The following is a 27,185-nucleotide window of genomic DNA, read 5'->3' on the forward strand; positions in this document are numbered from 1 at the left end:
AGTTTGTGATGGATTGATGCTGGCTCCCTCCAATGTAGTAGAAACACAGAAGAGAACGTTGCAGCTTGTGCAAGCAATAGGAGGGAAGCCACACTGGGCTAGCATCACAAAAAACAGAAAGAGCACACTAGATAGTGGAGTGGGGATGTTTCAGGATAAGACGAAAGATAAGACACAGAGTCTCAACTTTGGAGGCTGCCGAGTTACTCTAGATTCCAATTGCCCCAAAGAGCAAAAATAGAAATACTCCAGATTCATATGGTTTTTCTAAAAGCTAATGGGTTAATGTGTGCATCTGGCAGTTAGCAAGTGTTAATAAACACTAGCTGCTATCATGCAGTTGAATCCCTTCCATCTGATAATGGAGTCTCAAAGGCTAGAATTGTGCCAACTGTGATCACATCTCAGCTAGCATTACTCCAGTGATCACTGCCTAGGGTTTTGACAAGTGAGATCCAGAATCTTTCAGCACTCTAATCCTGAGGAAGGAAACAAGCAGGGCAAAATCTTAACAAGACTTCCAAGTTCAAACTTACCCAGCCAGCCAGTTTTCTCTGTAACTGGACTGCTGCAGAATTCTGATTATCTGACAGTATGACCAAGACATTTGGATGACCTCCTGTGCCAGACCATTTTGTCTATGTTGGAGCCACAGTAGTCCCCAGCATATAGCTCTCAGGATAGCCCAGTAGAGAGCTGTGAAAGGACGTGTGTCCGTCAAAGAGGTTATCAGAAGAAGAAAAGGTTGGGAAGAGGAACGCAACAATGGTAGAAAAGGTAGTGTCATCATAAAGGGACAAGATATAAGAGATGACACAAGGGCATAAATCTGTCTCATGGAAACATGTCAGTCTTTACAGACTAAACTAAAGGGAAGGAATCTGCCCGAGCTCCTCAGAGGCAGCAGGCACGTCAAGTTGGAGAAAATGACACATCTCCGTGTCCTTTTAAAGTCCAGCTTAAGTGAAGACTTAGATCAATACATTCTGCCTTGATAGCCAAGCCTATATGGTGTTCTGTCTCACCCCTGCCCCTCTCCTTTCAAGACCACATCTCCCTTCAAGTTCAAATTCTTGCCAGTTCTTACAGACACATCCTAATCAGACCTCTAACCGCCTTAGAAACTTCTGGCTAATTTGGATTTGAGTAAAACTTTTGTACCATGACTGTTATGTAAAGAGATTCAATTATGGTGCGCAGTGTTTTGTGAGTAACTACCGCCCATAAAAAGTTAATTAATCAGGGCTGTGTCAATTTCCTGGTGCCGTGTCAATTTGCTGCAAGGTAATTAATCACTAATCACCCACCAGCCAGCCAGCCCAGGGACGATCCACCAGCCATTTATTGTGTTCCCGTCCCTCCCCCCCCCCCNCCCCCCCCCCCAATAAATGGCCAGCGCAGCCAGCAAAAAACACATCTTGCCTTTCACAATATTTTTATCGACACTTTCGGATGCTGTAGCCAAATGCAGCAACAAGCCTCCGCAGTTCAATGGAATATGAATATTAAAGAAAGAAACGAGCGGAGATTTATAGGGCATTGCATTTCTGTTATGTCAGTTTTGAGATTAAACCAAGCAAATGAACAGTGAAAAATTACTCTTCCATGTGGAGAATGGTGATTAGAGTTGTACATTAATTAGAATTTTTTTTTTTTTGTTTTCCCATTCAATGCATTTCAAATGAGGATGTCCTATAAGGAACCAGTTTGTCCAAAATGTAGATTTATTCACTTCCAAGCAGCAGCATTTAACATCATTTGTGCTGAAATAGGCATGGATCCTGAATGTGGATTTCAAACATAAAGACATGTGAGTAGAAGAACCAGAAATTCTACAAATCCAAGTGCAGTTTGGAGTCCCTATATAAATGCCCGAAAGAATGAATCACTTCCCCCCCCACACACACACTCTAAAAATTACTTCATTAAAAGAAGAAGACTCATGTATTTTTACTTTTAACTTTATATACCCTGTCATATTACATTAGTCTTGTGTGAGCCCTGGGTTCCAAACTAGCTTGGTGGACTTTCATTTTGGATTCAATTTTGAAAATAGAAGTAAACATTTTTGGTCATTTAGAAAAAAGAATCAGAGTTTTGGACTTCTCACTGAGCTGTTTCCTGCACAATGGCCTGCTTCTCCAGAGCTAGGCTGGCCGTTTATAGTGCCCCAGTGCATTTGTTAATGATGGCATCATATCTTAATTTATAGTCTGACACATGAAATGTGAGTCCCTGCCACAAGGGAATCCAATAAGACCCTGAACCTGCTGTTGAAGACACATTTGCACCCCCAAATTCAAGCATTCGAATGCTTCTAACCATCCATTACATACAGAATAATTCAACCACAAATTGCCATGTGCATGTGTGTCTTCATATCCTCAAAGGATGGGAAGAAAAGGGAGGTATCAGACAAAGAGAGTCCCACACACTCGGGTGGCAACACCTTTACCAGGGCATCTGGCAATCTCATGCAAATTCAACCCAGCACACAAATGCAAAGAATAATTGCCCATTAAAGCAGCCTGTATATTTTTATGACTGTGTTGCAGAATCTGCCCCCCTGTTGGGGTATGCATCTGCTATTCTTCTGCCTCTCTCAGAGCTCTAAAACTTTAATACGCAGTTTATAACCCTCAAGGATTTTCCACTGGCTCTGTATTTCTTCTCTTGGGATTTCCGGGCTGGTGAAATGATCTCATTTGTGTTTATTTTCGAAGGTAAGCACCATGTTCATAAAGGAGACAGAGAGGGAGGAGGCACTAGTCACTGTAAATACATGAACGTGGAGCCTCGGAGGCACGAACTTTGTGTTTTGAGGGAGAGGTGGCAGGAAGCAGTAGACACTCCAGTGAATGGCTTGTTTGGCTACTGGATACACCCACATGTCTTCCATTTAAAGCCCTTGATTTGCCTTGCCACTTGGGTCTCACAGAGCACCTCTTGTTTCTTAGCTTAGCCTTCTGCTCCATTGAGTTTCTGTGGTGTAGGAAGATTCCTATTCCCAATGCTGAGGTGACACCCCACCCTCTACTTACCTGCTCTTACATTCATCTCTCTAACTGGAGAGCTTTGGCAGGGGCTGGCTAGAGTTACAAATGGACACATGTCACCCACCTAAGGTGTTTTTCTTCTTTCTTTTTCTTTTGATCCTGTCCTGTGTTTTCTGGTATTTTATTGCAGCTTATGAACTAAATCCAATTTTATTTTGTGGACACCAGACTTCCAAAACTTTGATTCATGCTGTCCAGGTTTAAGTGGGTGTGTAGGTGTTTTCTCTCCCTCATTTCTCCATCCAGAAGGAAATCCAGAATTGAATCCGGCATCCACAAATCAACTTGAATATCACCAGTGTCAGTGGTGGTTTTATTTAGGTATTTAATAACCTCAAGTTATTCATCAGGAGTTGGGGAAGACAACCAAAGGATTATGCCTCTAAACATGCTAATAAGTTCATATCATTTTGGTTTTCTAGCGTCATTCTCGGTTGCCTGTTGCTTGGGTTTTGTTTTGTTTCTTTGAGATAGGCTCTCTCTAGGTAGCTCAGGCTGGCCTTTTGCTTCAGTCTGTACTTTTGCTTCAGCATCCTAAGTGCTGCTTATTATAGGTAGGAACCATCAGACACAGTTTATATAGAAATATTAGCAAAGGTGACAGATTCACGTATTTTATTTTAGCACTAGCTTACTCCATTCCAGAAACCGGGAGGGTGTGTGCTTTTAATTTGGCATTCCACATCGAGCTTGCTAAGCATTTATTATCCTTTTACTGGATATAAACTCTTGAACCAGAATGTACATAGATGATAAAATACTTTTAATTCAACAAGGTAAGTATGGTATTGCAGAGGAAATGAAACATTAAGAGGGTTTTTTCCAAGTGTATATTTGAAGAATAAATCCGTTCGGTTGTGTTTAATCTGTATCTGGGTTATCTGTCCTGGTAATTGCTTCAAATATACATTTAACCACACGTCAGCATTTATAAACCACTACACCCAATAAGCAAGTAAGAAAATGTCCAAGTTTTCCACTCTATGAGAGTAAAAGAAGCCTAATGAAAAGATGTGCTCTCTGCCCTTGAGACTGACCATGTGACTTTGTGGCACACAATAGCTAATTGTCATCAGCAGGCATGGGAGAAAAGCAGAGAAGTACCGAGACAAGGCAGTGACTCAAAAACTCTTACCATGTGGATATGGATGGGCATTTACTTGCTCAGTTCCCACAACTGGTGTGCTCAGGGAGAGCTGTTCCTGGCCTGGGCAGGAAGGACATTGTTTGCGGGCTTTTAGTAGGCACCGCCAGTCTGGAAGAGCTTACCCAGAACAAGCAGCATTGTGTGTGGAGTCGGGGTAAAAGTGTGTTTGCTCCTCTGCGTAGTCTTGGCTCCAATCCTCTCAAAGGACTGGCCACCTTGTTATTTTTCTCATGGTCTGAGACTCACTAGTTAGGTTTAACTGTCTAACTAGCAAACATCAGCTAGCTGCCTCTTCAGTGCTAAGACTGTAAGCCTGTACTCTTTTGCCTGGTTTTTGTTCTAAAATGTAAATTCTAAGGCTCAAAAACTCAGGCTACTATGCTGTGAAAGCAAGCATTTTCCTGACCGAGCCTCAAGAACCATTTTTGAAACATGCCGTCTATACTAAAATGGAAGTGACTTAAACTGAAGATTTTAATACTTGTAAATGCCACAGTTGTTTAAGCAGATTCTCCTTTCACTGCAGACTCTTAGACGCTGTATCTCATGGCATCTCTGGACCGTTCCACAGCACCTCCTAGGACCACAGTAGAGATGATGTTTCTAGGGCTTATGGCAGACTCTCCTTGCACTGTGTTTATCTTCAGGTCTGGGCACTGGTAGAAAGCAGACAGCGGAGAAGAGGGACCATGCTCTCCTAGAAGCAGACAGGAGTTAGGGACCAAAGTTATGAGCAAGGCCTGGATTGAGTTCAGTTAGGTACACATCCAAACCAAAGAGCAGGGCAGACAGAGAACCCTGTCCCAATGGAGGTTGCTTTTTAGCACCAAGCAAGAGTGCTGCTTCTCTCTTTCTGAAATTCAAGCTACTTGATTTGGACACGGGATGCCCAGAGCATCTGTCTTCAGAAGGAAATTTTATTGTGTGGGGTATAGAAAGGAAAGATGAGAACAAAGAAAAGAAGGGATGAAAAGAAGGAGAAGAGAGATAGAAAAATGGAAGGAAATAAGGAGGAGAGGCGGGAGGAATAGAGAGGCATAAGGAAGGGTGGAGGGAGGGAAGGAGAGAGGGAGGGAGGAAGGAAGGGGAAACCGGTGGTAGACAGAAAGAATAAAAGGATTCTATTCGGAATAAAAGAAGAATAAAAGGTTCTCCCCACCTTGCTGATTCCCTCACTTCCTTCTCATTCTAGTTGACCCCTCCCTCACCTTCCTATTTGACTTGCCCTTGTTTTATTCAGGACAAGAGAATGTCTGGAGTGGGACATGTACACACACACACACACACACACACACACACACACACTCACTCACTCACTCACATCCCTCTAGCACTTGGGAGGCAGAGGCAAATGTGTCACTGTAAGGTGAAGGCCAGCTCCCAAGCCATATAAGAGAGAAGAAAAGCCTGTCTTAAAAGAGAGAAGAGCGGGCAGTGTGCAGTAAGGAGGAAGGGAAACAGAAACCAGCCTTTGGGGGATCAGTATGGGCCTCGCTTTCTACATGAGGACTGTTGCCCACAGCAAGATCCCTGGAGGCTCTGACTTGCTCACGGGGACTTGGCCTCCCTGGCGGCCGTGTTTGAATCAGACACTGCTCTGTAGCCAGTCATCTGTCCCCTTCACTGGGAAAGGATTGTGCTAACAAGCTTTGCTTGGAAGAGCACAGAACCTCATCTCAGCATCTATAAACACTTATCCCGCCCAAGCAAAATCGAGGGGTACAGAATGGAGCCCCGGCTCTCCACCCTGAGCTGCACATGCTGTCTTCGCTCCAGTGGCAAGCTTCTGCTTCCCGTGATGCCTCTACTCCTAAGTCCTCCAAGATGGTATGCCCAACCTGGTCATCACTCCTGTGGCTCCAGAGAGGGGGACAGTAACGGGGTCAACATCAAATCTGCGTGGCCTCACCTAGCAAGCCAGCTACTCAGCTGCACTGTACATTCTTGTGTTCCTTATTTTAAAACTGCAAAACATCTATGACATTTTAAAATTTGAATCATGGCTAGACAGAATCCAGATCAAACCATCCCCATCCATTGTCTTCCTGGCCTTGAAGCAAACATCTCTTGTGCTGCACAGTCCTAAGGCTTGAATTCTTGCTTGGCCAAGTACGCCATGAGCCTCTATTCCTGCCATATTGGTTGCAACACAATCCAGGAAACTTGGGTAATAGAGACCGATATGAGAGTTCAGTAAATTCACACACTTTGTCTTTAATAATAATTGTAAAACAGTTCAACACGGGAGGATAAATCCAGTCTGTCTTTGTTCTATGATCTTGGTATTTTACTCATGTTGCAAAGAAAAGCACCACAGAAGAATCTGCTCCACCTTCAAAAGCTTGTACCAAGTTCCAGACACTCACTGACAGCTGGTCTTCACCTCAAGTGAAAACCTTGCTAGGAATTCTTACAGAACTCTGAACAGCCTCACCAGGTCTACCCAGTCTGTGCTCAGACCCGGGGTTTTGCTCTAAGGCCACCTCCACCTCCATGATAGCAGGTGCTTCCTGGCGGTTTATGTATACATCAGGAATTTTCTTTCGTGTGTGTGTGTGTGTGTGTGTGTGTGTGTGTGTGTGTGTTCGCGCGCACATGTGTTCCTGTGTGAGTATGCGCCCCGCGCGTGTGTGCACTCCTCCCACACATTCCCTACCCAGGTTCATAACTGAGCATGTGTGATAAAGACTCTTGAATATGCTAAGATGCAGAGGGCAGGATTCTTCTGTTCTTGAAGGTGACGGTGGGAAGGTGTCGGCAGCTTTGATCAGTGTGGATACAAGGTGTAGACTGTCTTTAGGATGCTGTGATCAAGAGTGTTCCTACTTGGTCCCTAGCCCCGCAGAAGCCTCAGAAGCGGAACTTGGGTGTGTGGGGCTGTTACAGAGTTCCTGAGTTCCTGGCGTGGCCCTCATCTTTGGTTTCTGGGCCCTTACTGTAGCTTTTACAGGCAGTGGCTTTTCAGGAAACCTAGTCTCTGTACCCGATAAGGTTTGAAGTACAATGCCTTTTACTTAAACTGGAGAGTCCGCGCAGGTAGAACATTGTGAGGCTCAGCAGGAGACAGGAAGCTACAGAATCATTTCCTAGTAGCTGTGTGGACCTTCTAGAGGAGTTCATATCTGCCTGTGTGGGTGGAAGGGTCTGCCTAGAGGAGATTAAACACTCAAGGCATTACCCGCGATAACTCCGCTCCCGACTTCTCATCATACAAACATGTTTTCCAAAAGGCTATGAGGTTTCCCAGACATGTACCGAGATATATGGAGAAGCACAGTCATCTATGTGCCTATATATGCATGTCCATAAGTATTTCAATTTGCTTTATTTTACATTTACCTGTGGAGCTTCTCTGCTGTCAGGAATTCTGTGCAAATGTCTTTCATTTCGCATACCCTCCTGGTCAGAAACTTCTGTCATTCCCTCCGCTGTGCTCCCCAGGTCCAGTTCCAGGCTTGCAGCATTTGTGTTTGCCTTTCCATCTTGCCATGTAAACAGGGTCCAGAAAAATGGTCCTTGCCCGGCAGGCTACACGTGCGTCTCACTGTGTACGGCTCTGTCCCCTCTCTCATAGTGCCTGGCTTCCCATATCCGGCCGCCACTGCTGCAGCTGCATACCGAGGGGCTCACCTTCGAGGCCGTGGTCGCACCGTGTACAACACCTTCAGGGCTGCAGCGCCCCCACCCCCAATCCCGGCCTATGGCGGGTAAGTGTTGCATCCTCGGGTGGGGAAGGGCTCCCTGCAACTGCTCTCCCTCCCCAGAGGCACGGAGTGTTTGTGAGCGCATGATGGTCTTGACCACCCCACCGGAACCTCCCCAGCATGCAGCCTAACGTGCCTGCTGCAAAGCACCTTGCAAGGAGTATTGAAAAATGAGTGTAATTTGTCTGGTCATGGTTGGTGCCTTTAAGCATTCTACATGTCACATGTTGTTATGTAAATTCTCTTTGAGACTGAATGCTGGAGAACAGAGAAATGGTTACTGCCAAAGATGTATTTCTGATGATTGCAAGCATCTGGTTATTAAGGAGGTTGGACTATATTTACCCCTTGAATGCAAAGGGACATGAGGTTTCCCATACATAAAATTCACTGGGGTGATCTTGCGTCCTTCCCTGTAGACATTTTTGCACTCCTCAGTGTGTGAACTTTTGCCTGAGAAAATTAGGTGTTTAGGCAAACAAAACATTCCAGGCAGGGATAAAATTACAGTTAATTTGCCTTTTACATGCCTTTTCCAGAACAGCCCATCCTGTCCTTTCTTTCTGACTGCCCATGGAGGCCTTCAGTGACTGGATATTGTTACTGACAGCTAAAAGTCTAGGAATGGTTGAAAAGGAAAGAAGGAATGGGAGATGGACAGAGGGAAAAAAAGTTGACTAATTTTCAGGCTATCTGCCCTGAAATGACACTTCTGCTCTTCCCTAATCAGGAATCTTAGAAGGGCATTCCTCCATCCCGACACAGAGAGAGGTATCTCTAAGTGTATTAGTACAAAGTCTAGGATACTTTTGATTATTACCACAGGATGGACATAGGTGATGCTATCAAGTGGATAACATCCTGGTCTCCGAACACTGCTTAAACATCCTGTGATCCTTACGATAGCCCCTCCCTCAGGGCAAAGCATTGCCTGGCTAAAAGCTTGAACTGCACTGGACTGACTGCTGTTGCATAGACAATTTGGCTATACTCAGGAGAATCTGATACAAGCTTTTCCGGGCCAGTGACTAGCTTTTTGGTCTGTAGAAAGACTATGTTTGTGCTCAGGACCATCTGAAAAGGGTTAAAAGCATTTTCTTAAAAGCTTTGTTGCATATAAATCTTTTAGGAAATCTCAATTACCCCAGCTTACTTGCTATACTGATGACAAAGGGAAATATTCTTCTCATTATTTATTCACTGCTTCGCCCACTCCAAAAGAGCAGAGCTGAAGTGTGTGAAAAAAAAACAAACAAAGGCTCCTTGAGCCTGCAGCATCCGCAGGAATGAGGTTAGGTGAAATCACAAAAATGGGAGAATAAAGGCAACAAAAGGAACGCGGTCACTGATGTCGAGTTTCTTGTGTAAACCATCAGTGAGTCAGAGCAAGTTTTCTTACTGGATAAAAATGATAACAAGAGAGGAAGCAGGAGGGAGGGAGTTGGGGACCAATGGAAGGGTGGGAGGGGATAGGGGATTTTTGGAGGGGGAAACTAGGAAAGGGGATAACATTTGAAATGTAAATGAAGAAAATATCCAATAAAAAATCATGTACAAAAAAAAAAAGAAAGAAATGAAAAGAAGAACCAACTGGCTTAAAAGTCTTTCCATGTCCGCAATGTATCTATCTGTATGCTATAGAAAGGACCTGACCTTTGACTCTAATCTGTATAACCCCTACCCATTATGAGCCCATTTCATACGTGTGTTATGGAAGGTACTAGGTGGGAGTAGAAACAGATAAGTAATCATCTGGGTTTATACTACTACTAAAGAAAGATTCATAAGCCATAAATGCAAAATAGCACATTTATACCACTTTGTTCTGTCTGGAAAATCATCATCTTGGTACATGGTAATTGTAGCTTTTCTGTATTATACCCCTAGTCAGTATCTCCCTACTATATTGAAGAGGAAAAAATTAAAGTAAAATTATATGGCCTATCCTCCCATGAACAATTTATAAAAACCTCAACATAACACACCTGCTATAAAATTGAAATTTACTAACTTATAATGAATGTGCTCTTTGCCTGGAATAACCATGCATAACTAATGAATGCCACGTTCACCAGGGAGAAACAGGCACTTCCAAATGGTACACAACATGTTCATGACTGCTTTGAAAGGGATGAAAGTGTAATATTTCAGGAGTCCTCCTGACTATCCTGGCTGCAGTGGTGGCTTGTACACTCCAGCTACCACAAAAGCACCATTGGTCTATGTGGAGGACACAGCAGAGCATAAAGAATTGCATGTGCTAAGAGAGAGGTATTCCAGTTAAACTGGGCTGGGAGAAGAGCTTATGGCGGAGAGTCTGGAGTCAGCAGTTAAAACCGAATTGTCAGTGTCAGAAGCCGGGGCAATAGCTCACTGAGGTAGACCAATTGCTTTGCCAGCATGAAGACCTGTTTTTGAATGTAATGCCATGTAAAAGCTAGGCATGCATAAGCATTCTGTGGCCCCAACATGGAGAGACTGGAGATAGGCTGACCCTGGTAACTCACTAGCCAGCCAGACGAATACCAACGAACAAGCTTCTGTTTCAGTGAGAGCCAGTATCCACATAGTACATTAGAGGGTTACAGAAGATGCACAGGACCTGCACTGCCCTCCATGCACACAGAGACACATTCATATACACCCATAACACGCACATGCATACACACACATACACACACACACACAGAACACACACACACACATATACATTATAAGGATTTCTCAATATGGGGCAGAATGCTGGCATCAAGAATCTGTAAGACCCAAAGTACTGGTGAGCAACGGAAATTTGTTTAGCTACCAATATTTTACGGATTATAGATAGCTAGAATTCATTTGCATGGAATTGAAGGGGGTAAAACCACCATCTAAGAAGAAAGTTTCCCTTTTTCCTCTGGGTTCATTGACTTAGATTACAAGGAAGGCAGCCCAACTTTTGGAGAAAACAGAGTGGTACCCGGAACATAGATTTCACAGAGGAGCAAGGTACCCGATCCTGAGTTGAGTAGAAGCAGTAAGCAAAGATGCTGCAGATCTACCTGTTACCCGGGCCTGCCATAACCATTAGAAGCTGGTCTAGAAACCATAGACTCCCAAAGCTTCTGTCTCAAAAGTCCATTTGAGCAAGGTAGCTAAGTTTACCTGACACCTTTACTCCAGCTCTGTTCGACCAAGCACCTCACACTTGACAGCAGCCACACCTTATGTTCTGTTGTATGCTATCTGTACCGTATTCACAGGAGTTTCTGTGGATGGGATTTAGACCCAATCTGCAAGGTAATGATCCTTATTGACATGATAGATGGTAAGGTAGAGGGCTGTTTACCAGAGGAGCATCCTTAGCCAAGCATGGGTGTTCAGACAAGGCACCCCAGAAAAGAAGACATGGATGACAAGAGTATGTCTATCTCTTTCCAGACTTCCAGATTAAGATCTTGTCCTGGGAATACCCATACAGTCAGCCATCTGCATGTTTCTAAGACATTTTCTCACAAAGCATATTTATTGAGGAAGAATTTTTTTTCTTAATGTCGCCAAATGGACATACATTTATCTACAAACTCCTATTCGTGCACTATCCAATAAGAGTTTATGTTACTAATATTTCCAGCCCCAAAGGTGTTCTTTAGTCTAGATCCATATGGGACTTCTATATTTTTTCTCTCTGATAGAAAACACACATCCATATGCACACACACACACACACACACACACTCACTCACATGTGACATATAACAGACTTCATGGCTACCTCTGTGGACCTTGGGGTAGTCTGTGGAGATAGACAACATTGACATGAGCATCCAAGGAAACTCATTAAAGACACTTTTATGTCTATCCATTTTTCCCCTCCTAGCAGTTAAACTACATAGATTATGAAGCGGTTCTATCTTGTTTTGTCTGGCATACCTAAATAGAATTTCTTTGGAAATAATCAGAATATGATCATCACTCCTGGAACAATACTTCTGCCCATGGACAATAAAGGAATCATAGGAATTAGCAGAAAACCCTAAAGGTAGCCAGCCACTCACTGTCAGCTGCCAACAGTAAAGGAATCTGACTCCAGAGAGCGATCACGTAGTAAATACAGTATTTTACCACTCTGGAAAGCTGCAAGCAGATTCACAGTTTCCTTGATAGGAGAATAAAACGTGTACCTGGCTCCATAGGGTTGATGAAGGATGAAATAGGAAGAGCTCATACAAGGTTATGGCTCAGTAAGGCCCACGCTAGGGCATGATTACTGGACTGCAGCTAATCTTGGTGAGGTCGATGTGACTATTGACATTTTTGTAAGTTGCCCATGCTTCCCCTCTCAGTGCCCCCTTTTTCTAAATTGGTATACAGGTTGATCTTACATTTCTGCCTTCATATATACTTTCCCTCTTTGCTAGGGAGCTCCTCCAGTTCACAATCCCCAGACTGTTCCTTAAGCACAGCACTGACATAGACATGCCAATAGTTTATGTATTACATAGTACCTCAGTTAGTAGACTGTCTCAACAAGTCCAGTGGATGAGTGTTTTTCTATTTCTTATTGTCTTTACTGAAGTTTTGATGGAGAAGCCACAATGTCTACCATCCAGTGAGTCATATTCATGAAAAGTTATCCATTAGGGAGTTGCCATTCAAAGGAGCTTATAGGCTGGTAATATAGGTAGAATCAGATACACACTCACAAGACTGAGCCCAGCATCCCATGCAGCACACAGCAGTTAGTCTCATTCTTTGAGCAGCTGCACAGACCTTGCTTCACCACACATAAGTAGTTACTAAGTGGATTCTTTTGGGGGGGGGTCGAGACAGGGTTTCTCTGTTTAGCCCTGGCTGTCCTGGAACTCACTTTGTAGACCAGGCTGGCCTCGAACTCAGAAATCCGCCTGCCTCTGCCTCCCGAGTGCTGGGATTAAAGGCGTGCACCACCATGCCCAGCTACTAAGTAGATTCTTATGAAGTGTGTACTATATATGTTGTATAGTGATCCAGCATGCTACCCTTAAGAAGCATCATAGATCTAAGCCTAAACACTGAGCATTGGCTATGGGACCTTAGTTTTTGTTCTATGCTATCTATAACATTTACTTTCCTTGTCGCCACTACAAAATATCAGACAAAAGGAACTTAAGGAAGGAAGGAATGCTTTATTATGGCTCACCATTTGTGGGTACAGTCTTCCACAGTAGGAAAGGATGATAACAGGAGCTTGAGGCAGCTGCTCACATTGAATCTTCAATCAGGAACAAAGAAAGATGAATACTTGTGGCCTGTCTTTTTCCCTTTCTGTTCAGTCTGAGAACCCAGGAGCATGGCTGCCCATAGTCAAGTGGTTCCACCAACAACAGTTAACCCAATGTAGACCCTTCCACATAGACATGAGATTTGTCTCAAGGCAATTCTACATTCTGTCAAGTTGACAATCTGTTGACCATCTATTTGCCACTGCAGTGTTTGATTAAGATGCTCTATACGTCCTCAAGTAACCTATTAGGACACTTGTACATACAACTTTTAGAGGTCCCTAGAAAAGTACTTTAGGGCAAATTCTATCACTATAAAAATGATCAGACAGCATCCCAGGAGCAAGCCTCTTAGAGTTGCTCTCTATAAGAATAAACCCTGAGGCCAAACAATCACTGGCCCATGCATAGAATGTAAGGAGCCCCCAGCATCCAACATAATTCAATTCAATGGTCATCAGGAAGATATTGGCACAGAGGCTCAGGAGTCTGTGCCAGACACCCAAAAGTACCCAAGGATCCTTCCATCTCACACGTGGGAACAGCAGTCACCCCACCTCTGGTCCCATATTCCACACTGCCTCCAGTAAGGGCATGAGTTCCACAGATGCTTTTGGTAATCTGATTAAAAATAGGCACTTTCCCTGGGGAAATGTACAGATACAAACACATACCCAGTTCTATACAAATTTCGCTGTGTGCATGGAGCCACCTGATAACCGCTCAGAACAGTTACATTTGAGCATATTCAAAAATGTAATTTATTTCCCAGGTAGAAGGGTCAGTAGGAAAGAGAGGTTTTAAATGCTTTTTTCTACAAAAAAACACATTTGTGGTTGGTATATATTCCACTACGCAAACAGATTGCTTAGTTTGGGGCACCTCCTGCCTTCCTTCCTTCCTTGTTCTTTTCCCTTCTTTTTCTTTTTATAAGGTAAACTAATTTGCTCTAGTGCAATCATCCCTTGCTAGTCTCTGTCCAAATATTTAACTACCACTATTACTCTCTTAAGAAAATGAGATGTGCATTTGCATCATGTTCTGGCAAAAGCATATTGCAGTCCCGGAGTGATTGACAAGCAACACAATTACCTTTGCATGGCTAGACAGACCGTTTCTGCATTAAAATGGGGCCACATCTGCTCAGTGCATGGCAGCAACTCCTGTCTGCAGTGTGGGAACCACTGTGTATCTAAAGCTGCATCCTCTACACTGGAACATCTCCACATTCTTTCCCTATATATGTACCTGATATTCTAAGTGTACCTGCTTGCTGAGGCTTTAAGAAAGCACTGAGAGAAATTCCTGGAAAGGCCAATAGGACTCTCTAAGGCCTCTCCCACACTCAACAATGCCCCAACACCAGCACCATAGGGACTGGAATGTCATTCCTTTTGCAGAATGCTCGCCTAGCATTCACAAAGCCCTAGACTTGACCCCTATCACTGAAAAGCCCGACATGGCAGTGCACACATGTTTTCTAAGCATTTGGGAAACTGAAGCAGAAAGCACAGAAGTTTAAGATTGTGTTTGATTACATGGTGAGTTCAAAGTCAGCCTGGGCTACATGAGACCCTGAGAGGTGGGGAGAGAGGGAGAATAGGATCCTAAAGAGTCTAAACTTCAATTTTCTCTTACATGTAATTAAAAATAACACCTGGAACATGTCACTGTGCAATGCAATAATTCCCTTTCTTCTTAAACTACAAGCAGTGACATTACCCATTTCTTGAAAGAAATAAAATGCTTTATCGAGGTACCCTAACCGGATCTATTGAACCAAGACCTCTGGGCTAGGCATAGCCCAGCCATCCGTGTTTCAGTTAGTCCTCCAGGTGAGTCCCAGGCATACTCAAGTCCAATGACTACTGCCTACCTGCTGTGTCATTAAGACTTAGCCATGGAACCAGAAGACAAGGGCTAGAATATGTATTAGCTTAGTCAGTTTGTTAGTGTCTAGGGACAAAACAGAAGCATTGCCCATGGAAGTGACACAGTGGGTAATGAGCACAGGATTCTTTGATAGGGCCTATCCCAGAACAACCAAGCTGCTAACATTACTGATGCTTGTGTTGTGAATAATCTTTCAGAGAAAGCAGCACTTTTGTAAAACTGGCAGCCCATTCCAGTGGGTTTGTTTGCCTCTGACAGTGGAATGAGGCTGGCTACGTCAGCTCATGGCTTCCCAGGGTTATTAACACCATGATGGTAGATCGCCCACTGTCTCCCTTGTGCCTCCAAAATGTACTTGGTACAAGGGAGCAAGCTGGAATTCTTGATCTAGAAGGGCCATCTTCTAAAAAGACTGTGAGGACCCAAAGCTACTAAGTGTGCCCTTCCTCTGGGCCCTCTAAAGAGCCAGACTCCTCCCAACTATAGTTCCTTGCACTTGCTAGTCCCTTTCCCTGCCTGCTGGTTCCGGTTCCTTTGTTCCTCCCTTCTGCAACAGACTGTAGCTGGAATCTAGCTTGATGCATGGCTGTAGCTGTTCTGTCTCCTCTGAAGACTCTAGATCTCTAGAGGTCAATGGAGGGAGAGACCCAGTCACGATGGCCCAGAGTGGTGGTTGGGGCAAAGGAAGCTTTCCAGTGCAGAAAGACAAGGCTCACATCCTTTTCCTTGGGCTTATGTGAGGGGGCTTTCCTACAGTCTCCCTTTAATTCCATGTCTCATACATTTGGATGTCAGAAGTCTCAGAATAACTTTCCATAGCTCTGGTGGGCTACAAACCATGGCAACTGGGTTATTTTTCAGAGCAAAGGCTCCCTGAAGGCAAAGAGCACAAAGCGTTCTTCCTGGTTTCTGGGAGCTTTTGATACAGATGGATGCAAATGGCTGTCATGATGTCAGCCCCTGTGTACAACTGCTCCTTCTGGAGAGAGCATCAGCCATTTTCCCTGTAGGAGCCGAATCTTGGGACACCTCACATGACTCTCCATCCCTGCTCAGTGCTGTGTCCCAAGGCCTAGATTTGACTTTTCTCCCTATTATCCACACAATACGACAGACCTTCTCTGTCGTATAGACATTGAGGGAAATGCAAGATTTCCTGTATTTAAATGCATACTAGTTTTTTCAGAAGTATTAGTATTCATCCACACCTTTCTTGTCTTGTGTACTGGTAGGATTCAGGATTATTTTTTTCAATTTTAACTCTTCCTTCTTCCAATGTTATTAACCATTACAGCTGAATGCAGAAACCAGACACAAACCTCAGACTTCAGGCTCTCAACAATAATACAATAGAAAGATAGGGTCTCACCAAGCAGTTCCCACTAGCCTAATACTAATGATGCTGTTGATTCCCAAGAGGAAACATTATAAGTACCCATCATGATTGTTCTTTCACCAGTAATTAAATTCTACCTGGAATTGACAAAGAAATGGCCCTTTGTCTTCTATTCCTCTTTAGGATCTGGGTGTCATCCTCTGAACAGATAGTCATTACACCTTGTCTGGGCATGAAGTAATACGGTGTTCCAGTTTAAATGGGGTGCAATGTATGGGAATTCTTTGGCTTCAATTTCTGTGGCCAAACAAAGGCTAGACACAAATGCATTTTCAATGAGGTAGAAGCTAATGAGCAGCCTAGACAGACAGGAGTCTGACACACTGATGGTAGGACCCACAGGGAAGACATATAACTCTTTTTCAGGTAGCCATTGGGTCACAGTTGTGGAATTTATTGCCTCAGTGCTAAGCATATTGCTGGTCATTTAGAAAGCATGACCTGACCAAATCCAACACATGTTTGTACATGTGTGTCCCAGCTTACAAAGAGTAAACCAAACTCAGATATCTTAGTAACCATTCCAGCTGCAGAGCCTTTTGCCAGGGAAGCTGCACTTTGATCCAATTTTCTGTTTTTGCACCTTGCCTGGCACCTCAGTGGTGAGCTATCTGCTTTTGGATGAGGGTATTGGGGGGAAAGAGGTACCATGAAAAGAGGCATGATGGCATGAGACCATGTCACAGATGTGATCTTGCTGTAGCTCTGCTCAAGTCTCTGCCTTGGGGCCCTTCGTTTCTATCTGTTGCTTTCCTGCTTTTCATCAGATCTGATCTAAGGCCTGTTGGTAGAAGCTGACCTTGCCTTCTGACCCCACAGCAATGCTTTTTTTTTTACATTGCTAATGCCAAAGCCTAGCTCAGGACCTTACACACCTCTGCCTGCCTTTTGGATTAGAGGTGAGCACTGCTTGACAAGTGATCTTGTGAACTGTAGCCCTTCAGGATCAAATCCAAACAACATCTGAAATCCATTCCTACTAACCTCCTTAGTGTGTGAAATCCCTGCCACGCTTTAAGGATAATGGTATTGGGGGCTAACCAATCACCTCTGAAAGGACTCTGGGAAAGAAGTGTATTCCCATGTTCTCCAGCAAGCCAGTGTCAATGCTGTGCGTGAACGTGTGTGCTTAGGTGATAAAATGCACTCTCCCTTGGCTTAAAATGCTTGGCTTTTCTGCGTGCTCATTCTGCTCCTGAGACCCCTTCGCATCAAAGTTGTGCTTCTATTAGGGCCCTGGCTTGACTTAACAGTGGGTTCACTGGTCCTTTGTCAGCATCATAAGTCATCCAGCAACTTCATGGGAAGATGCTAAGGGAGGTAACTGATGATGACCGTCCTATAAAAACAACAGTTCAGAAAGAACAGCATTTGCCCTCAGGGTATCATGCAATTCTCTCAGAAGTCTGAGTACATCTAGGATGCACACGGCCTCTGTAAACACACTCAGATACTTAAGAAATAGAATGGAGTCCTATGGTGACATAGCATTGAGCTTCCTGGTCTTGATATTGCAAGAGACTTGGAGAAGTCCATGATCACCCCCTTCCCCCCTGAAAATGGCTTCTTTCTGGGCTGCTGATTCTACAGAAAAATGCAGAGCTTCTACCAAGTTAGGCTTCGTTCATCAGAAGGTAGAACTTTGCCTCACTCCGAATGTGATCTATTCGAATACTTAGAAATATTTATACAACTGAACTCCCAACCCCCCTCCCTCATGAATACATAAAGGCTTAATGCATAGGAACACATATATATACTCCCGTACATTTGTACATATAAAAATACATGTATTCTGCACATATGCTTATCTACATATCTAGACACATATACATTTATAGTTTTCTGCTACATTGACAATACGAGTCTCACAGAACTGCCACAGATAACACTGCAGTATGAAATAATTACAGAGCAAAATGCCTGACCCCATCTGGGATACTTGAGGGTTCCCCAAGGCCATTCAGTTCTAGCCTATCCTGAGAGTACTTTGCTCCTAGGCTCTGCCCTTGCAAGTCCATTTTGGAACAAATGCTGTGTTTTATATTTGCTGAGGGAGGGGATCTGTGCTTTGATTCCAAACTTTAATATTGTTAAGACACTCGAGTCTGTGTAGGCCACTTGAAAATACACAGGCACCCTCTTTGCCTTTCTAAGTTGTCAATCACCTCTTTCTGAGAGTAGGAAGCTCATTTTGGTGCCCAAGCCAACACGCTCTGACTCTGGTCCACCATGAAACCCAGACTCCACGGAACCCCAGCTGAGAGATCTCGATTTGATGGACAGTTGTTGTCTCCAACCTCCTTAATCAGTTTGAAACTCTCCTCAGTTCCTGTGTTTCGGATCATGAGACCAGACTAACCTGGCCCGTGTGGGGTTGGTGCGTCTGCATGGGGAAATGCACTAATCCGAATGTTTCTCTTTGTGTGTGCACCTCTACAGTGTTGTTTACCAGGATGGATTTTATGGTGCAGACATTTATGTAAGTATTCATTAACGTGCATGCCGTCTTCCTTACCTCCAGGAGTCATTCTTTATACAAGTTTGCTCTGAACTCGATGGGTCAAATGACCTCTTCTGGGTCAAAAGGGAATTCTCACCATGTCTCTCAAGGTGGAAGGCCTGCTGCTCCTGAGCTCAAAGGACTCGTGACTTAAATCTTTGAATTAATGACTTGGACTTGATCAACTTTGGAGTAGATGAACATAACTGCACCCGTTTTGATAACATGTGCTTTGCCCCCCTCTAGTACCAAATTAAAAACTCCACCCACAGTGACATTTACTCTAAAGTTCTCAGTATGCTCTGTGTGTTTTCTGTCGGATGTTCAGAACAGCAGCTGGTAGTTACCAGCTGCAGAGAACCGAAAGGTATTTTCATGGCTGATAGGTTTTTTTTTTTTTTTTTTTTGTTTTTTTATGCTTTCCTTACAAATGCAATTATTTATCGACAGTGCTGGGAACAATCCATTCCTATCTTTTCTCTGAATACAGCAATAAAGAACTAATTCTGCCACCACAACACGTGTGATCTGGAGGATTAGGCCCCTCTTGAGCCATTTATTCTCTTTATTTCTCTAAACAGTTCTTTGATCTAGTAGTATTTGCCAATTAGTCCCATTTCATGAAACTACTCTTTATGAGGATGTGTCTCTTCTTCAGTACCAGGATGAACTCTCCTTACCCAGAGAAGCCACCTCCTGGTGCTCCCATGATGCCGCACTAGTGTGATGGAAATAGATATAGAACTGAGTTTAGACTAAGTAGGCAGTGGAGGAGTCTGCTCTCTCTCTCTCTCTCTCTCTCACACACACACACACACACACACAGACACAGACACACACACACACATACACACACACTTACAATGTACCATTAATGACCCCAAGTAAGTAAACAGAATCATACTTGTTTTTCATATAGTAGAGAAGAAAAACCAAACTTTATCTCTGCAGATTGATGCTATTTAGTAGAAGGCAGGAGACCCTGGTTATTTCACTGTATCCCTTTGAGTCTCACAGTGCTGCAGTTTTGCAGCAAGGTATCTGTCTCCATCAGTGATAGGCTTAGTTTCATTCTGATTGCATCTGAGACACTTGCTGTCACCTGCAGGTTAGTACAGTTTTTGCCCTCTTGCCAGACTAGCATGAATGAACATGTCTTTCATTTATCCTGAGAGCAATTGACTTCCTTCTGTCACGAAGCTTAAGCTGCCCCTCCTGTGCCCTTCTCTCCAAAACTTCAGTTCAGGCGATTTCGAGTGTGAGGTGGGCAGAGCCTGGTCCTCCCTTCGGGTATAAAGTGAATTGGAGAGTCAGTCCATAGCTACAGCCTCTGTGGAGCCTGGAATGGGCTTAACCTAGCATCACTGCAACTGGGGTTTTATTATTATGTCCTTAAACTTGGGAGCTGGCAGGTTGTACTTAAGAGATAAAATCCACTAGAAATAAAAGTGCCTGTATTCACATCTGTTCAAGAAAAAAGAAGTATGGGAATCCCTAATTAAAAATAAAAAAAAATACTTTAATTTAGCCATCAGTTACTGGCTTTGCACCTCTCTGGCCTCAGTTTCTCATATATGAAATAATTTATTAATTGTGATCTCCCATGTATATTTCAAATGAATTCCCTTTTTCTGGCCTTATAGATTCTTTTGTAACATGAAGAAAATGTTAGACAGGGGCAAGGATGCCACAACAACGGGAAACAGGGATAGGGAGATGACTCAGTCAGTAATGTGACTGTCATGCAAACCTGAGAAACCGAGTTCAGTCTCCCAGTACCCACATAAAAGTCTTGGCTTAGCAGGACTTAGTGGACACCCAGCCCAGTGAAGCAGTGAGCTCCAGGTTCTGTGAGAGACCCTGCATCACAAAGTAAGGCAGAGATTTGATTGACAGTGGTACCTGATGTCAACCCCTGGCTTCTGCACAGGTGTGCACCTCCCCAATATGCATGCACTTGGAGAGAGAGGGGGGAAGGGATAGAGAAAGGGAGGGAGGGAGAGAACGGGAGAGAGAGATGGAGAGAGGAGAGAGAGGGAGGGAGAGAGGGGGAGAGAAAGAAGGAGAGAGAGAGAGAGAGAGAGAGAGAGAGAGAGAGAGAGCAGGGAAGGCAGGGAAGACAGGAGAGATGCTAGCATTGCACACTGTGGGTCCTGGATTTCTAGGGGCTACATCAGAAGTCAGCCGAGCAGAGAAGAGAGCAAGCTCAGAGAGTCAGCCTGCTACCTCTCTTATGCTGGCTTAGGAGAGACAGTAGTCCTGGAAAGAAAAGCTTGCTGTGTACTTGGGGGACATTTAGAAGCCTCTGTAACTCAAAACCTCATGTCCCTTGTGCTGAGTGGGGCCGCCCCCAAGGCTATCAGGTGAGGCCTTCAGGAAAAATCAGGGTCATCAGGTTCTACTTGCCTGGCGCCTGTGTTTTACAAACGACTTTCTGTTCAGTCTGTCCAACCCGCTTATCTACCCTTTATATCATAAAAAAACAATGTGACTTTTTGGGGTCTGTTCCAAATATGTGATGAGGTAACCCTGCTGAAGTACTAGGTTAGCCCCTCTCTTGCCCAGGGTTTGTCTTCTGGGCTCATACAGACCACTGTGCTGCTAAGGGGGTGTGACCCTCTGAGGTAGAAAGGAACTAGACCTTGGGGCCTCCCACCTCGGAGGCAGAGCAGGGGACTACTGGCAACTTTAACTTTAAAGGAAGTAAATGGCATGAATTATTTCTTCCACTCTTGAATTCATAGAACAAAGCTCAGACTCAGTAGGAGCATCATTCTGAATATGTGCATTTAAGCCACAAGTCCCACTGCCCTGCTGAGGTATGTCTGAACAGTGAGTCCCACACATTTTAAAGTGACGGGGACGATAGAGATCTCTTGAAAATCATTTCGGATTCTTTCCTATTTAAAGAAAAGTTTTTGACCTAGGCCTACAATTTTATTATAGTATTGTACAATAAATAGATTCACGGATGCACAATCTGAATCAGTCTGTACTTGAGGTTTAAGGCCCTTATTTTTCTATAATCCATGAGGTAAATAACCAAGTTCCTAGCGTTGGTCTTCTCTAATCAAGGCACATTCTTCTTGCTCAAAACCTTCTCCGACCTTCAGCCAATCAGAGAGGATCATCCACACTCACAGGAAAGAACTCTCTGGAGCCACTGCCCTGTACCTTGTGCCCTGATGTCTTCCTCCTCTTGACTTTTTCTTCCATGGTCTCCATCTCCATTCCTCCATCTCAGGAAACAGAGAGACACGAGTGCCTGTGTTCACTCTACGTCCTTCTTTTTATTCAGTCTGAGAACCCTGCCCATGGAGGGTACCACTCACACTTTGGATGGGTTTTCTTGCTTCAATTAACCCAATCAAGAAACTCCCAGCAGATATACCCAGAGTTTATTCCCTTAGTAAATCTAGAGGCCCATCAAGTTGATAATTAATTAACCATCACACTCACTCTAATTAAGAATGTGTCAAATTAAATAATAAAGAAGCAATAGTAAGAGTGATATTAATTGAAAGTTGCAGAAATAGACTTCTCCAGTCATACAGAGCCAGGTCCTCCATTTATGGTTGAAACAGTAGGTATCACAAAGCTAAGACACTGACCAAGGAGTAGAAAATAAATCCTGGTTGGCATTTGCAAGGAGGCTCAAAGAAGACAGCATGTGATCTAAAACCATTTGGATTGAACATGAACAGAGAGATAGAGAGAAATGGCAATAAAGCACTGGGAGTATGAAGTATTCCTGGTGGAAGCTGGGGTAAGGCAGTAGTAAGTCAGGAAGTAGGATAAAGTGGGGGGAGGAAGGAGAAAGAAGGAATAGCATATTAATATCACCCAGCATAATAACAGTACCCCAAGCTTCTGAAGAGAAGGAGAAACACTGAAGCCCTGCTCCTAGCACACACATCTCAACCCTCCAGCTCCTGTCATGCTACTCTGTGTGCTCATTCCACGCTGAGTGAGCTTGGGAAGAACAGGAGGGAGCCTGGAGCTTTGGGAACAGAGACAACGAGTCCTCCAACTTAAACCCCAAGCCTTTTTTCCCTAAGACTTGTGTTGGCAGGGGTCTAAGTGGGGATGAGCATTTGGGGTCTAAGTGGGAGTCAGCATTAGGTTGGCCATCCTCGGTCACTAGGAGGACACAACAGTTCATAGGGAAATTAAGAGGCAGAGACGTAAGAGCATACTTAGCATCTAGTCCACACCACAGCATCTCCTCCTCGCCACAACCCAAGAGACAGAAACTTTACCACCTTCATATTCTTCAGAAGAGGAAGATTTTCCCCCAGAAAAAAATAAATGTTGAAGTAATTTATTCCCAAATTTTTCCTGACAACAGAGTTTAACACCTAACCACTGGACAACAGATTAATTCACAATGGCAGGATTCAGTAAGAGAAAGGGAGAGACTATGAAGATAATATAGAGATTATAAGGGAGTGGGGCTGAAGAGATGGCTCTGCAGTTAAGAGCATTTACTGTTCAATCCTGAAGATCAGAGTCCAGACCTTGGAAACCACATAACAAGCCGAGGAGTTAGATAGAATGCTGGCCTCTCTCTCTGCCCAAGACATATCCACTCAGACAGACAGACAGACAGACAGACAGACAGACAGACAGATGGACAGACAGACAGATGGACGGACAGATGGATGGATGTATGGACAGACAGATGGACAGAAAGAAGGAAAGAAAGGAAGGAAGGAAGGTGGAAGGTAAAAGGAAGGAAAATAAGATTAAGAAAGAGGCATATCTAAAGGGTCTAGTAAACCACTAGCCAATAATATCTGAAACATTCAAATGAGTAATGGGAACTAGGAAGAAAGGTAAGAGGAGGGAGAGAAAAGAGAGAGAGGAAAGAGCAGGAGAGGGAAAGCAGCAGGGGATGAGAGGGAATTAAAATACATTTGGATGAGTGTAGCTCCATGTTATCAGATTTTGGAAGAGGAAAGTTAACTGGAATTGAAGAGAAAGAAAGTCAGCTGACATTTAAAAATGTATATACAGATCCATAGGGCAAGTCCCCAAATGTCTTCAAATAGTCAGCCACTTTGCTATCTGACATGGAAGCCAGACACTTAATTTCTCTTCCATCTCAAATGACACACATTAAATAGCCCTGCGGGCAACTGTTTCCTTTCACAGCCCTTCTCAGTCTGTATGAGGCTCTACTGAGGTAAGACCTGAGCTGTCCTATGTGCATCCACAGACTCACAGGACAAGGCTATTTAAAAATACCGCAGAAGCCCTCGGTATGATCAATGCAATTGTGAGGTGCCATTTGCTGTGTGAGCAGAAATGGTTAAACTTGCTGTGTCAGTCTGGGTTGTCCCTGAAAGGTTATATTAGCCCCCTAAGTCATTGACATCAAAACTAAATCCTCAAGTAAGGCAGAAAATTCCAACCATGAGATAAGAGAAATTCATAATACTAAAACTGTTGGGGTGCAGAGTGAAAGGTGAGAAGCCATGAAATTATCCTTTTATCTTCTTAAAAACAAATATCGGTATATTCCAAATGCAGACCACACAGTTTGAGCTTCACGGTCACTTTCCTTATAACTGTCAATGCTAGAATTTCAAGTCCAGGACTGGACCCTGCCTAGTCCCATTTCGGTTTGGCTAGTTGCTCTCAATACTGAACTAAAAAAAGCAAACTTGGAAATGAATTGCTCCAGGGTTGTGTCTGATTTGTGCACTTTCTTTTATTTATTTCATTTTTTTTTGCATTGAAAACATTACATCTCTGTTTCCTTATAGAGTAGTGTATCAAGAGCCAGTGTATGGCAATAAATTGCTACAGGTATGAATTCCTGACTGATGGAAAAGACTCATCACGGTGCCTGTGGGTTTGCTCTGAAATCCTGACTAACAAGATGACTCTCGGGAGGGCAAATGTTCTCTAACATAGAGCAGCAGAGCCTTGACTGAATTTTCCAGTTTTAATGCAGATATATCCTGTTACTTCTGATATGTCCGCAATGGGGACTTCCTTCCAGATATCAACACTGTATATGTCGACTTGAATGGAACATGAATTTGACATTTTAGAGGTCTAATGTGGCTTTTAATTTCTTGAATTGTAAATATTAAAAAAAAATATTTTTTTAAAAAACTGGCCAGGAAGACAGCTTAGGTAAAAACTGCTAAGTTCTGATGACCTACTTGAGTTTGAGTCACAGAAACCCAGGTAGATGGAAAGCCTTGACTCCTGCAAGTTGTCCTCTGACCTCTATGTGTACACTGTGGTATGTGTGCACACCACATATGTACACACCACACAATACACCACACACACACCTACATACCACTGCATGCACATATGTACACCCCACAGCGCACATACCACAACACACACATACACACAAACCACAGCATACACACTACACTACATGCACACAGACACATACCACACCACATGCACATATCCACATTCACTACATGCATACTATGGTATGAATGTACAACTCACACATACACACACACATACACATATACTACATACCATATCACATGCACACACACATTCAATACATGTACAAATACACACATGCAAATAATAATAATAAAACAGCAATAATAATAGTAATAATAAAGTCCTAACTTAAAATGTATCTAAATCCATCAGATATAAATCCATCAGAAGAAAGAACTTTGAAATTAAGGAGATAGCTCACCATGTACAGCACTTGCTGTGCAATATGAGGACCAAAGTTTGACTCCTCCAGAAACCAGATAAAGCCAGATATAGCACCACTTGTCTGTCTCATCACTGCTGTGGAGAGATAAGGCAAAGAAAAGACATGGGTTTCCAAGAAGCCCGCAGAGCAGCTTGCCGGGTGTACATAGAAATCAGCAACAAGGTGCAAGGCAGTGCCGACTCCCAAGGTAACATCCATATGCACACCATGGCATGTGTATACCTGCACACCCTCACAGGCCACACGGGGAGCATTGTAGGATTTGTTAGAATAGATTTTCTCCATAATCATTGGTAGGTTCTTTGGATACACTAGAATCTTTAAATATAAAAGAATTAAATTTAAATATAGTATCTTTAAAATCTATTAAAAAAACTTCATATACCTCCAGCTGTGAGGTACTGCACAGCTAATATCTCCTATACTTCTCCCCGCTTTCACTGGAGGTACCCAGACATTTTCATTCCACTTGCTAACCCTACCTCAAACCAGTAAGTCTGTAGGAAGTTTTTAAAAAAATGAAAAAAGAAAAAGAAAAGAAAAAAGTCAACACATCCACCCACCACTGGCAAAGACTCTTCAAATGTCTTCTACAGTTACCATTAAACGTGCTATGGAGAGAGAAAGATGGTAACGCAGATGGCTCCATACCACAGGATTCTCATCCCAGCACTTGAGAACCAGAGGCAGGAGGATTACAAGCTTAATGCTGGTACTAGCATGGGCCAGTTAACGAGATACTGTTTCAAACCCTGACGTCAGAAGGCTTGGATTTGGAGGTCTGTGATAGAGCACTTGCCTAATATGAATAAAGCTCTGGGTTCATTCTCCATTAAATGCACATGCAAGTGTGCACACATGCATGTATACACACACACACATACACACACACACACAACACACACACACATTATGAGTGGAATGGATAAAACTGCATTGTACTTTCTTCCCCCTTTTGGTTTTGAGAAGGAAAATAATCTCCTCTTCCGTGATACACTATTTTTATCACCAGGTCTGGAGGCACCAGGCTTACCAAGACCTAGGTCTGCTGACCTCAAACAGAAGCAGACCTCATTTTTCAGACATCAGCAAAAACTATGCAGAAGCTCTGGCTCTGCTCAGCAAGCTGCAGAGCACAGGGCAATGTAGCTCATCTGAGTCACCTTTTAGAAAAGCAAATTAAAGCAATTTGTATCTGTGGACCATTTTACAATGTATGCATATACACTGCATTAAGGCACAGCCCCACTGTTGCTGAAATATAAATTTCATGCAGAAGAGAACTAGAAAAGACTGTGTACAGTATAGACAGGTGGCATGATCAAGCCACCAAATCCTTCTCACTCCAATATCACAATATTACAGGTACCAATACTATAGCCACCAGCCCAATAGATGCTTGCATTCAAATACAATTACCTAGTCACCGAGGTAGTCCTTTGGTAAAATGCTTGCTTTGCAAGTTGGAAGAACTGAGATCAGAACTGGGGGGGGGGGGTCTTTTGTTTATTTGCTTGATTTTTTTTTTTTTTTC

The 27,185-nt window shown here is 43.5% G+C and overlaps 1 protein-coding gene across 37 annotated transcripts in view; it reads left to right on the top strand.

Moving 5' to 3' along the window:
• Rbfox1 (RNA binding fox-1 homolog 1) overlaps nt 1-27,185 on the top strand; it is a 1,661,838-nt gene that overhangs the window by 1,593,670 nt on the left and 40,983 nt on the right. For 22 of the 37 annotated variants that reach the window (XM_029544519.1, XM_029544518.1, XM_029544524.1 and 19 more), the window contains 2 exons: nt 7,778-7,910; nt 24,711-24,753. In XM_029544519.1, coding sequence (XP_029400379.1) covers nt 7,778-7,910; nt 24,711-24,753 — 176 coding nt within the window. Of the gene's footprint in view, nt 1-7,777; nt 7,911-18,881; nt 18,922-24,710; nt 24,754-27,185 lie in introns of all 37 variants that reach the window. The other 15 variants (XM_029544538.1, XM_021209994.2, XM_029544539.1 and 12 more) reach the window with 1 other exon arrangement.

The sequence above is a fragment of the Mus pahari genome, chromosome 12, assembly GCF_900095145.1.
Source record: "Mus pahari chromosome 12, PAHARI_EIJ_v1.1, whole genome shotgun sequence".
NCBI lineage: Eukaryota > Metazoa > Chordata > Mammalia > Rodentia > Muridae > Mus > Mus pahari.